Here is a 16090-nt window from a genome sequence, read left to right as displayed (position 1 = left end):
GACTGTGGACCTGAAGGATGTTCTACATATCTCTTCCACCAAGGCTAATGTGGACCAAGTATCTCTCCAATTCAAAGACTTGTGACAGTGTCCTTGTTGGTTTCACAAAATCTATCTTTGGACCCCCGCCTCCCCCAAGGCCATTATGTTGCTTCCCAAATGAGCCCTCTCCCCCTAATACTCTTTAAGCCAGCTGCCAGTCAAAATGGCTGAAGAAAAGTAAGGGCAACCTTCTTTTCCACCTCAACAGCAGACAAACATGGTGGGGGAGGAGGAAGAATCCTATTTAATGCTGCTCTATGTCAGTCATCCAAGAGAAAGGAACATCCAACTGATCCTAAATAGTGAACAGAAGAACACAACACTAAATGAGGAGAAATTCATTATCCCAAAACTAAAACTCAAGAGGAGTCTTGTTACAAAGTTATCAGAACTGATCTCTAAATTCAGGAGAGAAGAGCAGTTTATAAAAACAAATGTTAGCATGTGAATTTTAAAACAAAGAAACACAAGTCCTCAGATTGGAATAGAAGAATCTTTTACCTGTGAAACTGTTCAAATAAATTTCGTGGTATAAAGTTGAATAAAGTGTATTTAGTAGTACGTATTCTGTTGTTCATATATAATTTTGACACCTTCTCATACTCTTCTTTAAAGTGTCCCAGACATGGTATAACGATCCTATGTCTGCCAGGCATATTGGACGAATTATAACACTTGTCACAAGAGGAGCTGCTGCTGCTGCTGCTGCTTCCATCCCTGCCTTCTGCAGATACCAGACGCCGCCAGCGATATCTGGCCCATCGGATGGGGTCTGCCATAATGTCTGAAATGGTTTGTGATCCACGCCAGGTCTTCTATCTAGCAAAACTGTAAAGTCCAGAAAGTTACACAGTAAGTGTGCAGAAGCTTTAGCTCAAAAATAGAAAACAAAAAAATACTAAGGATAAACCAAACAGCTGTTCATATTGGTTATTGCAAAGGCCTTTAAATAAGATTAACTTGGTTTATTAACCTTACAATGAGAATTGAGTTACTATCCAATTTTGGTTGTGAAGTGAAAGAAACTACAGTATATAGTTTATGTGAGGTAGGAACCTCTAATTGAATAGCGTAATAATTTGTATTGAAGGACTGTTTATTTAGATTTAGTTCTACCTTGCAGAGACTAGAAAGAGATATAATCCAGTTTTAGTTTGTTTTAATTTAAGGGTTGTTTAAAATAATTATTCCATAAATACAAATCACAACCTCCACCTCAATCAATATCCATCAGCTACTGACAAAGACTGGTGGAAAATGTATGATCCCCTGTGTGGTGCTGTCTAGCAGGTTGCCTGTCATAATTTAGTTCGAAGAAATGTTAATGACACCGTCTTTTCTTAGTAATCAACAGGTTTAGAGAGACTGCATTATGTTCCTGCAATTAAATAACCCTAGATCAAAGTTAAAAGTCTCAGAGGGGTAGCCCTGTTAGTCTGTAACTAAAAAAATCTTAACAAGAATTGTCCTGTAGCACGTTAGAGACTAACCAAAAAATACTAATGAACGATTCTCGTTTCACATAATCTATCCTGATAATAATGTAACAGCATGCAATGGCATTGTGTATATCGCTGTAACTAATTACTTGTGAAAGCCAGGAAACTGAATGCTAATTTCAAAGCAAAGGTCACTGTATTCAACAATGGAAATCCATAGATTCAATCTGCAACTGCTACTCATCAAAACTCAAGACAGTGTTCAGATGTCTTCTGTAGTTTCTTCTTTCATAATACTGCCAGTATAATAAGTTTGTTTTCTGCATTGACAGTGAAGCTGCTGCTAGCTGTGGATAGCCTGTATTTCTACAGCAAACTGATCTCTCAGTACCAGTATGTGAAAGAGAGGAGAGGAAATCCATAAAATGTAATTTTCATTTCTGGCTCTCACATTAGGTCCAAGTACAAAGAAGCCATAACCTACTGCATTTTCTGTGATCCAAGACAGGATTTGTATATTTTTACCAGTTTCGCATACATTCCTGTCTTTTCATTATTTGCAGAAAGTGAGCATAAAGATTACAATCAATCTTCTAATATACATTCAGTGAAGCAAAAGAGCTGCAGAATTCAAACTGATTGAGTAGGAAGACTTTTAAGCTCATTTTTCACAAAACCTCAAGAAACATAAATCACAATAATTTTTTAAAAGACCATAAGAGGTATAAAAATAATGCCTGCCATTAGTCTGTTTAGCACACTGACTATCACAGTGCAGTCCAGCCCTACTCCCAGGGAGTCTCTTGCCACCCTATGCTGCTGCCTCTGTATCAGAGGCTGCTGCACAGGGTGAAAGGCGAGAGCTGGTATACAAAAAGAGACAGTTTAAAAACCAGCTTCCTGCACAGACTGGCTGCCTGCTGCCCTGTGTTGCTGCCTCTGATACAGGGGACAGGGCGGCAACATGGGGTGGCAGCAGCCCCTGTTCAAAGGGGTCCAAGCTCCCCACAGACAGAGGCTGCTGAGGAAGGAGGGAGCGGGGGAGGCTGCCATGATGCAGCCTCTGAAGCAGCAAGCCTGGGCCAATGCAGGCAGGGCCTGCTTTACAGCAGCAGCCCCCTCTGTGGGGGGTCCTAGCAGACAGGGACTGCTGCAGCAGCAGCCGCCTCGGCTCACTGCGGGCCCAGGCTTCCCACGGACAGAAGCTGCTCCGCAGGATGTGGAACATTCTCTGCCTGTGGCAAGCCTGGGCCCCCCATGGGCAGAAGCTGTTTTGCAGCAGCCTCACCTATCCGCCCCCCCCCCCCCCACGCTGCTGCCTCTGATGGGGGTGGGGAGCAGGCACACTGCAGTGATAGTGCTGGGGGAAAACTGGCTTTTAAACTGGCTCCCCCCAGCACTGACCGGTTCCTGCTTCCCTTCCGCTTAATGCCTCTGATATTGAGGTAGCAAGGAGGGGGAATTAATGCACCAATTACACACCCACAAAACACAGGACAAACAGATACTTAGATATTTGGTTATCATTTATTCAACAAAGTATATTCACCTGCAAAAATACCCCCAGCATATCTGTTCCATTTTTTACTACTTGTTTGGACAGGCCTGGATTATTAAATAGGTATAACCAGAGCTTTCAATTTAATAAAAATCACTAGAAACAATTAGTGTAAAGATATTCCCTTGGTAGCACAGAACACTGTTAAAGAGAGAGATGCAGTATTTATTTCACTGTATAAAATTTCTCTAAAGAAAAGCTAACTATTGTAAAAATTATTGTATTGTCTCTTGAGTTTTACATGGCTAGGATTTGTTAACCTATTGAAACTTCTGTTTCTGTGGGCATGGTGCAAGGGGCTAGTCGCTGCCCTGAACCAAAGGCCTCACCACCAGCCTCTCTCCTTGGGGAGAAAGGAGGGGGGGAAATCAACCCCAGGCTTCCCCTGGCCGGCCAGAACACGTGGGAGGGAGGGTGGCAGCGCACTACCTGTGCTCCCTGGAGAGGGAGAAGGAAGGACCACCCTGTGTCAGTAGAACTTAATTTGTTGTGTTGCCCATTTACTGCCCACCCCATATGTCTATTGAACCCAGGAAGCTACTGTGCGGCATAAGGAATTCAGGACCTGGGCTTAATGATGTCCTGCTCTATACCAAGCAATTTTCTGAATTCATCAGAAACAGTCTGACAAAAGGCAGACAAAAAGCGTATTTAAGAAATGGGAAACCATCAGTCCTTGGTCTTCAGCTTGCCTTTGAAACTACCTGGCCTACCCTAAGAGATTACAAAGAACTTTGAAGAAGCTGTAGAATGGGGCCAGAGTAAAGATCAGGGATGTTACATTTTGATTAATCAGCTAATCAAGTAGTCGATGGAAATTCCATCAACTTGTTGATGAGAGGCGCTCATTATCCCGCTGCACCTCTCCCTTTGAAATGTACAAAAGCCACCCGTGGCTCTTGTATATTTCAAAGGAAGAGAAGCAGCAGTAACCCGTGCCAGCTAGGATCGAAATAGTCCCCACTGGCACAGATTCTCCCCTGTGCCTCTTCCTTTGAAATGTACAAGAGCCACGGGTGACTCTTGTACATTTCAAAGAGGGAGGAGAAGCAGTCAGACCAGCCCAAGTAGGACTGTTTGAATCCCCGCTCATGCCCTCTCCTCTCTGCCCTCTGCCTCCCCCGCCCCAACGGATACAATGCTGGGGGGAAATCAGCTTTTGAGCTGGCTCCCCCTAGCACCAGCTCATGCTTCCCCCCCTTACTGCCTCTCTCTGATAGAGACAGCAAGTGGGGGCGAGGGGAGGGACTAGTCAAGTTCCTACTCGACTACCTGATACACATTTGCTTATTGGGCAGTCGACTTGTCACTCACATCCCTACTAAAGATCAACTCTGATTCAAGTTTTTTACCAGAGATAAGAACAGCTGTTTAGGGTAAGAATTTGCATGCAACAAGTTTCTTAGAGGATTAGAACTAGCTAAGTGTTTTTTGTTCATTTTAATAAAGTAACTTACTTTGATCTGTTTTCACTTGCAGTCACTGAAATCCTACTTTTATATTTAATGAAACCACTTTTATCATCAAGCCCAGTGTAAATAATTGTTCTCTGGGGGAGGGCGGGAAGCAGCCACTGTGCGTATCTCTTTCACTGATGAAGGGAGCGGCCCTTATGAGCTTTCACTGTGTAGAGCTTTTACACAGAGTAAGATGGATTTGTTTGGGGGCTTGGTCCCTTTGCGGGGGGGGTTGGTTTTCTGCATACTAAGCCCCTATAGCCAAGCGTCCCAGAGCTGAACAGGTTCAGTGTCTCTGTTGCTCTGCAGGAGGGCAGTAACTCCAAGTCTGTGCTTTGGCTGGGGAAGACCAGAGGATCTGGCACAGCAGGACAGTGTGGTAAGAAGCCCCAGAAAGCAGAAAGGCAGGTGTCAGTGGCATGATCAGAGTACACAAAGGGATAACCCCAAGGGGACTTCTGTAATTCAACCCTGTCATACAGAAGCATCAGATGTTTCTCATCCAAGTACCACAAAATAGGAAGTTTACATTGGATGAGATAGTGTGCCAATTAATTATGGTCCCAATGATACAAATACTAAATGTCTCATACCCTAAATGCTCAATGGCGTCAACAGAAATGTAGGGCATTCATCACCTTGCAGGAGCAGGTCCAAACAGCAGGGAAAAGAAAAGGTAAAATGCTGACAAAGTGAATAATTAGCTAGAGGGCAAACTACTTAACTTTTATGGTACATTACAGTATTACCAAGTGTTCTGTTAAATCTTGTGAAAATATCATCTGGATCGCTTTCTTTCCTACTTAACTGGATTAATCTCTTCCTCCTCCTCCTCCACATACCAAGTTCTTTCTATTACACCCCTGAATCACTATAGGCAATATCATTAACCTGTCTAGCATGAAGGCCTCTAATCAGGATATGACTTTCAACTCAGAAAAACTTAAACAAATAGCCTTTAAAGTGCTGCTACACTAACAAAACATGTAGATGGTTGTTAGAGAAAAGAAACTGCCCCCCCCCAGTAAAAAAGTTTGGCCAGGCCGCTCTTGCTATAGTGGGCTGCAGTACTCCTTGGGAGAAACCGGCCACACCCTTCCTGCATGCCATTGCCTTTAGAAAAAGGGAAGGTGTGAAGAGGGGAAAACAGCCTCAGACTCTCCCACCCTTCACCTTGGCGTGAGAACTGCGGGGCTTATCTGGTCGCATGAAACCTGCACAGTTTCGGCCCAACCCCTGGGACACAGACTCCCCCACTTGATGACCATTGGGCCATATATGGTAATATGCAAGCGCGGGAAAGCGATGTGCAGATTTGGGGATAAATACCCATCGCACAGTTCGTTCTGGGAGGTCTTCGTAACACACGTACCACCGTGCGTGTGCCTTCTCGTATACTTCAAAGTGCTGCCAGCCTGATCAACCGACCAGCCACCTCCCCTGACTCTCGGGCGTAACCAAGGCCTTCGCAACCAAACTGATATCTGTGAAATGTTCCGTGTGCTGTGTAAGTTGGTATGTATGATTTGACTTTTTCTTGTTGTATAAGCTTAGTGTTGTAGTTGTTTTGGGTAGTATATAGAGTTTGTAGTTATCACTGTTATTTAATTAGTGTAGCTGGATATGTTTAGACTAGAGACTATTCCCCTTGCCATTCCCATCCTTATATCTCTGACACGTTTAACTAGAAATCATAGAATATAATAAATACTGTAAATTCATTATTAACACGGTCTATTAAAAATCTTAGAATAAATACTATAAATTCACCACTGTCATAAATAGATATTTTTTATTTGATAAAACTGTCCACCTGGTTCTGTCCTTCCCCCCTTGGGTATGCATCATCGGACCTGTGATTCTCGCGACAATGGTATCATGAGCTTTCGTGGGCACAACCCACTTCTTCAGAAGTGGTCTGAAGAAGTGGGTTGTGCCCACGAAAGCTCATGATACCATCTACATGTTTTGTTAGTCTTTAAGGTGCTGCTAGACTATTCGTTGTTTTTTAAGTTTTTCCAGTTACAGACTAACTCGACTACCCTTCTGACACTTTCAATTCAGAGTTCACTATGATCCTCATATCCAGCCGAAGCCTTGCTAACTCTTTCCACCCAACATCTTAGATATGATCTTTCCTATCAATCCACACAGCTAAATTGCTCACTCTCATCATGTTGCATATCAATTATTGCCACATTTTTTTCCTCTGGCCTTGACAAGTGCAGTCTTGTTTGACTCATATTTATTCAGAAAGCAGCTGATCACCTTCGTAAGCCAGTGATTCTCAATCAGGGGTACATATACCCTTGTAGAAGTTTTCCAGGTAATCTATCAACTAATTTCAACGTTTTCACAGTTTTAGTAAAAAGCATTAGCAAAGCCAGTACAAAGTAAAATTTCATACAGACAATAACTTGTTTGTACTGCTGCATGTACCATACACTGAAGTTATGTTTATTCCAAGTGATTTATTTTATAACTATATAGTAAAAAAGAGAAGGTAATTTTCATCAATAATGTGTTGTGACACTAAGGGTGTATCTACACAGCTCCCTAAACTCCAAATAAGACACATAATTTGCGCTACGCAAATTGAGTATCTTATTTCAATTCTATTTCGAAATAGCTTATTTTGAAATTTGGCGAATCTACACAGCGCCAAATTTTGAAACAACACACTATTTCGAGACATTCCTTAACCTTCGTAGAATGAGGCTTAGGAGGCTGAAATAGTGCACCTGTTATTTCGAAAAATATTTTTAAATAAAGGGCGGCTTAAGACATGGGGTAGCACAGTCTAGACATGCCCTAAGGTATTTGTATGTCCAATTTTGTAAACAAGTAGTTTTTCATTGCAGGGCAATGCAAGACAAGTGAAGTCTCCTGAAAGGGGTACAATAGTCTGGAAAACTTGAGCACCACTAAGCCATCACTTTGACCATTTCACCTCCGGGATATTAGCTATCGTTTTAATTTAATAATTGTGTAACCACATCAAATCTTAGCAATTACACAATTAAGTGGCCCCCAGGGATGGGATTGGTGCTAGTGCATTCCTGGCCCCTTTCCTGGGGAGCCCCCTGTCACCCTGTGTTGCTGCCTCTAATATGGGGGCAGCAGTGTGGGGTGGCAGGTGGGAGCCAGTCTGCAAGGGGGCTGAGTTCCCTGCAGACAGAAGCTGCTCCAGCATCCCGCCTGTCCCCTCCCCACTGTGCTGCTGCCTCTTAAGATGCCCCCTCCCCGAGCACCAGCTTCCACCTTCCCTGCCCCCACTGCCTCTGTGGCACATGCGGAGAGCCGGCTTAAAAGTCAGCTCCCCATGGGCACTGACTCCTGCCTCTCTCCCACCCCACCCTCCCTTCCCTTGCTGCCTCTGATACAGAGACAGCAAGGGGGAGGAAAGCGTATACTCATTTGGATTGTCAATAAACCCAGGATTATAGGTTAATCATTTAAATGGCTATTAAACTCTCCTTTGCTGTTCTGATAACAGCAACTTGACAATCGTTAAGACTGCTAGGGTATGTCTAGACTACATGTCTCTGCCGACAGAGGCATGTAAACTAGGCTACCCGACATAGTCAAAGAAGCCGGGATTTAAATATCCCTGGCGTCGTTAAAATAAACATGGCCGCCATGCTTTGCCGGCTCAGCTGATCGTTGGCACAGCGCACGAGTCAAGACGCGAATTGGTCAACAGAGGAAGCCTTTGTCAACCGCTCCCTTATGCCTTGTGCCTTGTTTGGTTGCATAATTAAAGTTGCTGGAAAAATCAAACTTTGTGTTTCACTTCTCTCTTCACACCCAGGAGTGAAAATATTCTCACCTTCTTATCCACATCCACTGTGACTGAATTAGCTTTGATGTAACACTCTCATCTCTGTACCCCTACCATCTGTTTCTTTTTCTTTCCTTTCATTCACCTGATGAAGTGAGTTGCAACTCATGAAAACTTATTTTATAAAAAATTAGGGTGCCACCAAACTCCTTGTTTTTGCTAAAACAGACTTAAAGGGCTATCTCTGAAACTTATCTAAAAAGACTGCGAGTAAAGATGTGAATGAGAGCCAACTGGATGGTGTTTGTTATGGACACCTCTCCACTTAAAGGAATCCTGCAACAAGCCAATGCATTAATACAATAAAGGGAAAATACTATCTGGATCTTAGTTTCAAGCATGTAAGGAGAATATATTTAATTATAAAAAAATCAGTTTCTTGGCAGCATCCTTGAAAATACTTTAGTAATTAACATTCCAAAACAACACTCTACTGTTTTAATTTACTTTTTTATTGTATGTGAGCCCATGGTGGAGAATTAGCTAAGCAGTCTAACGATGCCCCTTTTCACCCCAACTTTAGTTTTCTAAATAAGCTGTTAGCATATCAAAACCCGCAACATTATTACCATTATTGCATGCTATACCTCCTCTAATCTTCACTATTCCAAGGCTACTGGCCAACCAGAAATTATCAATTAAACCATAAAGCAGGCTCTCAACTTCTGGGCCAGGCCCTATCAGAGAAGCCTAGACCCTGCTTGAATGTGGCACAAAATTTGCCTGGCTTGCTTATTTATAACGCTGAAAATAAGGAAACTGCAAATCCCTACCTGGGATTTTCTCTCAAATTTTCTGTGGGGTTGTTCCAGCCGCAATTAGTCTCTCTCCTGCATTCAGCAAGGATTAAGGAAGGTTTACTCCCTAACACCATGAGGGGCTGCTGTGGCAGAGGACAAGGTGACCGTCTTTCCTCCACTCTCACTCTCAATGCTGTTCCTGCTGGTTCCCAGCCAGTGTGGAACCACGAGGGAGGAGGCTGCATCAGGGCCTTGCCAGCAGGGAAACAAAATTGACAAAACGAAGCATTCATGACATCCCTTTCCGCTTCTGCTTCTAATCTGTTCCTTCTGGAGCACCATCCTGTCCGAGACAGAACATCAGAAGTGGCTGTCGGTCGCAGGGAGCCATGGCCTGTAATGCCTCTGAGGCTGGTATAGGGGGCTCTGTCTGTGAGGTGGAGTGTTTTCCATATAAGGGCATGCTCGCTCCACCCATTGCAGTGAAAGATCAGCCAATGGGCTGACTTGTGCTCAGGCCTGCTACTCCATCCACCGCAGCAAAAACCAACCTATGGGGTGATAAGTTCACAGGCAATAAAACAGGCAGGCAGCCCCTCTCTCACTGGGGATTTGCATCGAGTGAACGCCTGGCCTGATCACCCAGACGCCTTGCACCCCCCGCTCTCGAGTCTTACTGAGCGTACTCCAAGTTGGTCGACCCAAGTGGAGACAGTTTATGAGCATGTGACCGGTACTTGTGTTCCTGCTGTCTCCAGAACTGGTATAACCACCCCCCGCCTCCCCATCATCCCTATCCTAATTGATTTTTTAGTTGTCCTTATTGCTTGTCAAGTGACAGTGGCTAAAAAGTTACTATGTTAATTTATAAATAGTTGTGGTTTAGGTTTTTCACTGTTTCCTTGTATAAAGTTGTGTAAATAATCAGCACTATGAACAATACCATAGAATCATAGAATAATAGGACTGGAAGAGACCTCAAGAGGTCATCGAGTCCAGCCCCCCGCCCTCAAGGCAGGACCAAGCTCCGTCTACACCATCCCTGACAGATGTCTATCCAACCTGTTCTTAAATATCTCCAGAGAGGGAGATTCCACCACCTCCCTTGGCAATTTATTCCAATATTTGACCACCCTGACAGTTAGGAATTTTTTCCTAATGTCCAATCTAAACCTCCCCTGCTGCACTTTAAGCCCATTACTCCTTGTCCCGTCCTGTCCTCAGAAACCAAGAGGAACAAATTTTCTCCTTCCTCCTTGTGACACCCTTTTAGATATTTGAAAACCGCTATCATGTCCCCCCTTAATCTTCTTTTTTCCAAACTAAACAAGCCCAGTTCATGAAGCCTGGCTTCATAGGTCATGTTCTCTAAACCTTTAATCATTCTTGTCGCTCTTCTCTGTACCCTTTCCAATTTCTCCACATCTTTCTTGAAATGTGGTGCCCAGAACTGGACACAGTACTCCAGCTGAGGCCTAACTAGTGCAGAGTAGAGTGGCAGAATGACTTCACGAGTTTTGCTTACAACACACCTGTTGATACAACCTAGAATCATATTTGCTTTTTTTGCAACAGCATCACACTGTTGACTCATATTCAACTTGTGGTCCACTATGACCCCTAGATCCCTTTCCGCCATGCTCCTTCCTAGACAGTCGCTTCCCATCTTGTATGTATGGAACTGATTGTTCCTTCCTAAGTGGAGCACTTTGCATTTCTCTTTATTAAACCTCATCCTGTTTACCTCTGACCATTTCTCTAACTTGCTACGGTCATTTTGAATTATGTCTCTATCCTCCAAAGAAGTCGCAACCCCACCCAGTTTGGTATCATCTGCAAACTTAATAAGCGTACTCTCTATCCCAATATCTACATCATTGATGAAGATATTGAACAGTACCAGTGTTAATTCAACTGTTCCTAACCCCTGGGCAGTTATTGGGAATTATTGTGATTTAGAAAAGCCTCAGGGAATTGTTTTGTGTTGTCTGGCAATCCGTTTAATTTTTGTTCTGATGATTGTCTGGCGCCATCAAAATAAAATCAGTTTGTGCTTTTTAAAACCCCCAGTTGTGGTCTCATCCTTTCCGGCATCCCTTCGAACCTCGTGTATTACGGGGACTGACACATCCCCTTATCCCATCCTGTGTTCTTTGGTGCTCCTCTTCCCCAAGAGACTGGGATGGGGCTCACAAGTCACTTTCCTGTTTCAGTTTGTATCAGTTTTCCCATCAGGAGATAAGCACTACACACACAAACAAGCACCACCATCTCACTGGGATGTGTCAACTGTATTATAGTTTATAGACATTGTGTGTGTGTGCGTGCATGCGCGTGCGTATATATCTCAATATTGTCTCTAGTACACATGAGGAAGGGAGCCTAAATTCATCAGCTCAAGATCCACGGTCATAAAGAATGAGAAAAGAGCAGCGTTCCCTGTAAGATGTGCGCTCTACTCAGGAGAAATTTAAATGCCACCTAGCTGATTAGCAGAGCACCCACAAGTAGGGGTTATTGTTTCTACCAGCAGTGCACATTCACACATGCCTTGGTGCACATAAAAATGTATTCGGCACATAGATGGAAAAGATTAGAGGGAACATTTGAAGAGTCTCATATCTGGCCTATAACCCTGGTGCTTTGAAAATCTTGAGAAACAGCAAAATTCCCTCAACCTTCTTTACTGTGATAAACTGGAAGGATTTTCAAACTGAGTTGCCTTAATTTTATGAAATGAATACACAATACTTCTTAAACAGCTATTTATCCAAGGGGATGTCCCCCCCCCCCCCATGATTTCTCTATCCCATGTAGTGTCTGTCAAGCTACCACTATTATGCAGCCATCTTTAGCATTAGTGGAGTCACACTGGGTTAATACTGCATCTTTGTATAAAGCAATAGTTATTTCCCATAAGCCACAGGAAAATGTCAAATCTGTTGCAACATATAATACTGTTTTAGTTCTACGCAAGAGAAAATGTAATGTGTTCTCCAGGTCCAAGCACAACAGAGTTGGGTATCTGCCAACACTCTTTAGATTATTACTTAAAATTATGAAAAAAAATTATTGAAAAATAAATGCCATTTCCCATAAATATACATCAAACATATCTGATGGGGATGTTTTGGCAAGAGGAGGCAGTCTTTTGTGAGGTTCTTAAATTACAAAAACTTCCACAGCTCACTGAATGCAATACAAAATTCAGATCACACGTACAAAACAAATATACCACACACACATTATCTAGTCACGTGAAATTAAAATCAGGTGTCTCTAAAACTTGAAGACGTGTGTCTTTGGTAAGCGGTGGAAATAAGATATTTTCAGAGTGGGAACTGAGAAAATGGAATAAAAGAGGAAATATTCCTCATATTTCAAGACCTTTAAACTCTGACAACTACCTACTCACTATCTTTTGTGGGTTATTTACTCCGCTCTTGAAACGTCAGATTTGTAGTATTTCTTTGCTAAAAGGGACATGTATTAAGCATTTTAAAGTTACAAGCTAATTACCACTTTTAATGCCAGAGTCCTGTATCATTACAAATAGTAATGATAGAATTTTGTTGTGGTGACTTTTAGGGAAAGTAAAGAGGGAATTACATCAACAAAAACAACTTTAAAAAAAATCAAATTACAGGAATTAAACTAATTAGCCTACAGGCAGATTGGGAACAATAGATATAGGCAAGCCTTAGTCAATGCACCCTGGACAGCAGAAAAAGGAAGAACTATGTCAGTAAGCTAAACTTTCTGGAAAACTATTTGGACAGGCCACGTATGGCATGTCTACACCGCAATTAAAACCTTGCGGCTGGCCCATATCAAATGACTTCAAGCTCCTGGGGCTCAGGTTGTGAGGCTGTTTAATTGTGGTGTAAACATTCAGGCTGTAGCTCAGGCTACAGGGGTCTTGCCCCTCACAGGAACCAAAGTTCCAGCCTGAATATTTATATGGCATTTCAACAGCCACGTAGCCCAGTCCCATGAGCCCAAGTCAGCTGACATGGGTCAGCTGCAGGAGTTTAATTGCAGTGCAGACATTCTGACACAGCCTCACCTGCTTTTCATTGATTTATTTATGCAATAGATTTTTTTCTTTTTTAATTGGGATTGTGCTTGATCCTTTAAAAGCCTGAAATGTTTTGATTTTTTTAGATTTAGAAATAATTTTTCCTACTTATGTTTTAACCTTATAAAATCAAGAATATGAGAAGTCTGGGCTTCCCGGCATACTGGGAAGTTTAAGGGACATTTATAGTTAAACTTTTTACATATTTTAAAAGGTGAAAGTATTAAATATTTAACAAACACTAAAGCTTTAAAAATCCCTTTTGCTGCACCTTGCTTTTAAACAATTCTACTTTGACTATTTATCCTGTGGTATAATTTTTCATACAAGCTTTCTGGCCTACATGGGACAGAAAATTGCAATAAAAGAAAAGAAGGTGTGTGTTTTTTTTTTAAATCTACTTTTCATGCCTTTTCTACCAATAAAAAAATCCCATTTCCCCCCTTTGTTTCATAGCTATTTAAAAGTGATCTGCAGTCATAGTCTTACTCAGACATGGTCACTTGCACCATTTTTTAAAAGTCTAATTTTAAAATATAGACTTTGCAAACAGAGAAGAAAAGAATCTAAAAGGTCACATTTTAGGTTTGACAGCTGAAACAATATCTTGGGAGCAAATTCTGGTCTCTGTAACCATTAAATAATGGATTACATAATTTGAATCACAGACTTTGGAGGGGTAGCCGAGTTAGTCTGTACAGAATAAACTTAAAAAACAACAAAAAGTCTGATAGCACTTTAAAGACTAACAAAACATGTAGATGGTATCATGAGCTTTCGTGGGCACAGCCAGCCAGTCATCTGAAGAAGTGGGCTGTGCCCACGAAAGCTTATGATACCATCTACATGTTTTGCTAGTTTAAAGTATTACCAGACTTTTTGTTAAGTTAAATCACAGAGTCACTGAGGCTGTCTTCACTAACAAGAAAGATGTATTTTTTGCAGCAAGATAACTAATGTACATTAGCTTTCCTGCTGTAAAACCAGAGTGGAGTCAAGAACTGATGTTTTAGCAGCATGCTACTGTCAAAATAACGTTACTTTACCTCTTGCATTCCTTGCTCTTTTGCAAAAGCCTTCAATATCCAAGTCTGTGTTTGAATATTCACTTTAAGGCATTGCTCCCACTCTTCCTTCATCCATTTAGAGTCAACAGGGTCTAGCAAGACTGAACATGGACTGGAAGCCTGGAATTGCTGAGTTCCAATTACTACTTTGTTAATGACTTGCTGTGTAGCTCTGGGAAAGTCACTTATTTTTTCTGCATCAGATTTTCCTTCTGCAAAATTATTACCTACCTCTCAGTGATGTGGTATGGATTAGCTAATAGTGCTTTAAAGCTTTATATCACTATATATTGTGCTACAATACTAACACCATTTAAGTCCTTAAATGCCACCCTCACTTTTTTTCTGGATTACTCCCTTTGACTACTTCTATCCTCTCCTGTCAACATGCCTTGCTACATGTCATCGTTTTCACTTGCAATTATTTCCAAATTATTGTAAAAACAACAAGGAGTCCTGTGGCACCTTAGAAACCAAGGGTGCATCTACATTGCACCCAAAGTTCGAAATAAGCCTTATTTTGAGTCAATTTTGAAATAGCTTATTTCGAAATTTGGTGCTGTCTACACAGCACTTATTTCAAAATAAATCGCTATTCTGAAACATTCCTTACTCCTCATGGAATGAGGCTTACAGGAATGTCAGCATAGCAAGCCCGTTACATTTCGAAACAACAGGCGCACTCAAAAGATGAGGAATAGCTATTTTTGGATTCCTCCAGTATCCCAAAATAGCGCTGCAGTGTAGATGTGTCCTAACACATTTATTAGGGCATAAGCTTTTGTGGGTTATGAAAGCTTATTCCCTAATAAATCTGTTAATCTCTAAGGTGCCACAGGACTCCTCATTGTTTTTGCAGATACAGATTAACATGGTTACCGCTCTAAGACTTTTCTCCAAATTATTTTTAGTTAAGTGCACTCGTTCCTTTCCTCGCAGAAAAAAAAAAAAATCTTCCCTTCCATGAAGCTTTCCAGCTGCAATACAGAAAATTCTTGCCATTTGTGGCAGATGTGTTCCTGGCTAGGGAAGTGAAGGACTAGTCGACTATCCAATAAGCAAATGCTTATTGGATAGCTGATACGCTAGTTGACTAGTTGCTTCCGCCGGCGGACATGGAAGGGATGCTTCAAAGCAGCAGCGCCACATGGAGACCAAGGCCAGACCTCAGGCTCCACGCAGCACTGCTGCTTTGAAATGCCGCAGGGAGCGCGAGGCTTTCGTCCCCTGCAGTGAGCTTCCCAGAGCTCCTGAACTCCCCCTTACGACATACAGAATGGCTTCATTAATGCTCTTGGAAAACCTCTTCAGGGAGCAACCAAGGGAAAGATAGGGGATATTCTTAGAAGGCCCACTTTCCACCTCCTCCTGCTTATGCATTTTCAGGCTCTTAGGGTGCTCCGTTAGCATGGGGATACAAGGGTGACCGATGATGATTCTTAAACAGCTGATACCATCTTTGAACAGGAAAGATCTGATACAAACACAAGAGGTTGCAGATGTATGTGAATTATACAGATCACTGTTAGTTGGCCAATTTTACCAACTGCAGAGGCCCACAAATACATGTGGTCATGGGCATCCAGTATCCTAGGTGGGAGAAGGCACAACCTTCCCAAACAGCCAGGCATGGCCCCACCCACACAACACCTGCTGTACGCGTACTGAGGCGGAGTGTTGCTGCCCCGGAGCATCCACCTACCCTATGTTCTGGGCCAGGGAGGCTGGAGCCGCATGCCCTCCTTCTTCCCCGGTGCTCCAGGGCTGGGGTACATGTGCACGTGCATCCCTTCCTCGTAATGGGGGTGGGCACGTGCTGAGCATGCTGCCCCGCTTCCTCCCCTCCCTGTGGTGGGATGTGGGGCCTC

General features: G+C 42.6%; 1 protein-coding gene across 6 annotated transcripts in view; it reads right to left on the bottom strand.

The window, feature by feature from the left end:
* The window catches only part of ATP10D (ATPase phospholipid transporting 10D (putative)), an 83007-nt gene that overhangs the window by 58042 nt on the left and 8875 nt on the right, over positions 1-16090 (bottom strand). For 3 of the 6 annotated variants that reach the window (XM_025187433.3, XM_025187436.3, XM_025187427.3), the window contains exon 2: positions 544-870. In XM_025187433.3, coding sequence (XP_025043218.3) covers positions 544-821 — 278 coding nt within the window. In that variant the 5' untranslated portion in view covers positions 822-870. Of the gene's footprint in view, positions 1-543; positions 871-16090 lie in introns of those variants that run through there. The other 3 variants (XM_075930468.2, XM_075930470.2, XM_075930471.2) reach the window with 2 other exon arrangements.

Source organism: Pelodiscus sinensis, chromosome 4, assembly GCF_052426305.1.
Source record: "Pelodiscus sinensis isolate ZL-2025 chromosome 4, ASM5242630v1, whole genome shotgun sequence".
Classification (NCBI taxonomy): Eukaryota; Metazoa; Chordata; order Testudines; family Trionychidae; genus Pelodiscus; species Pelodiscus sinensis.
Note: the sequence above shows the minus strand (reverse complement) of the source record. Positions and strands in the feature narration are given on the sequence as shown.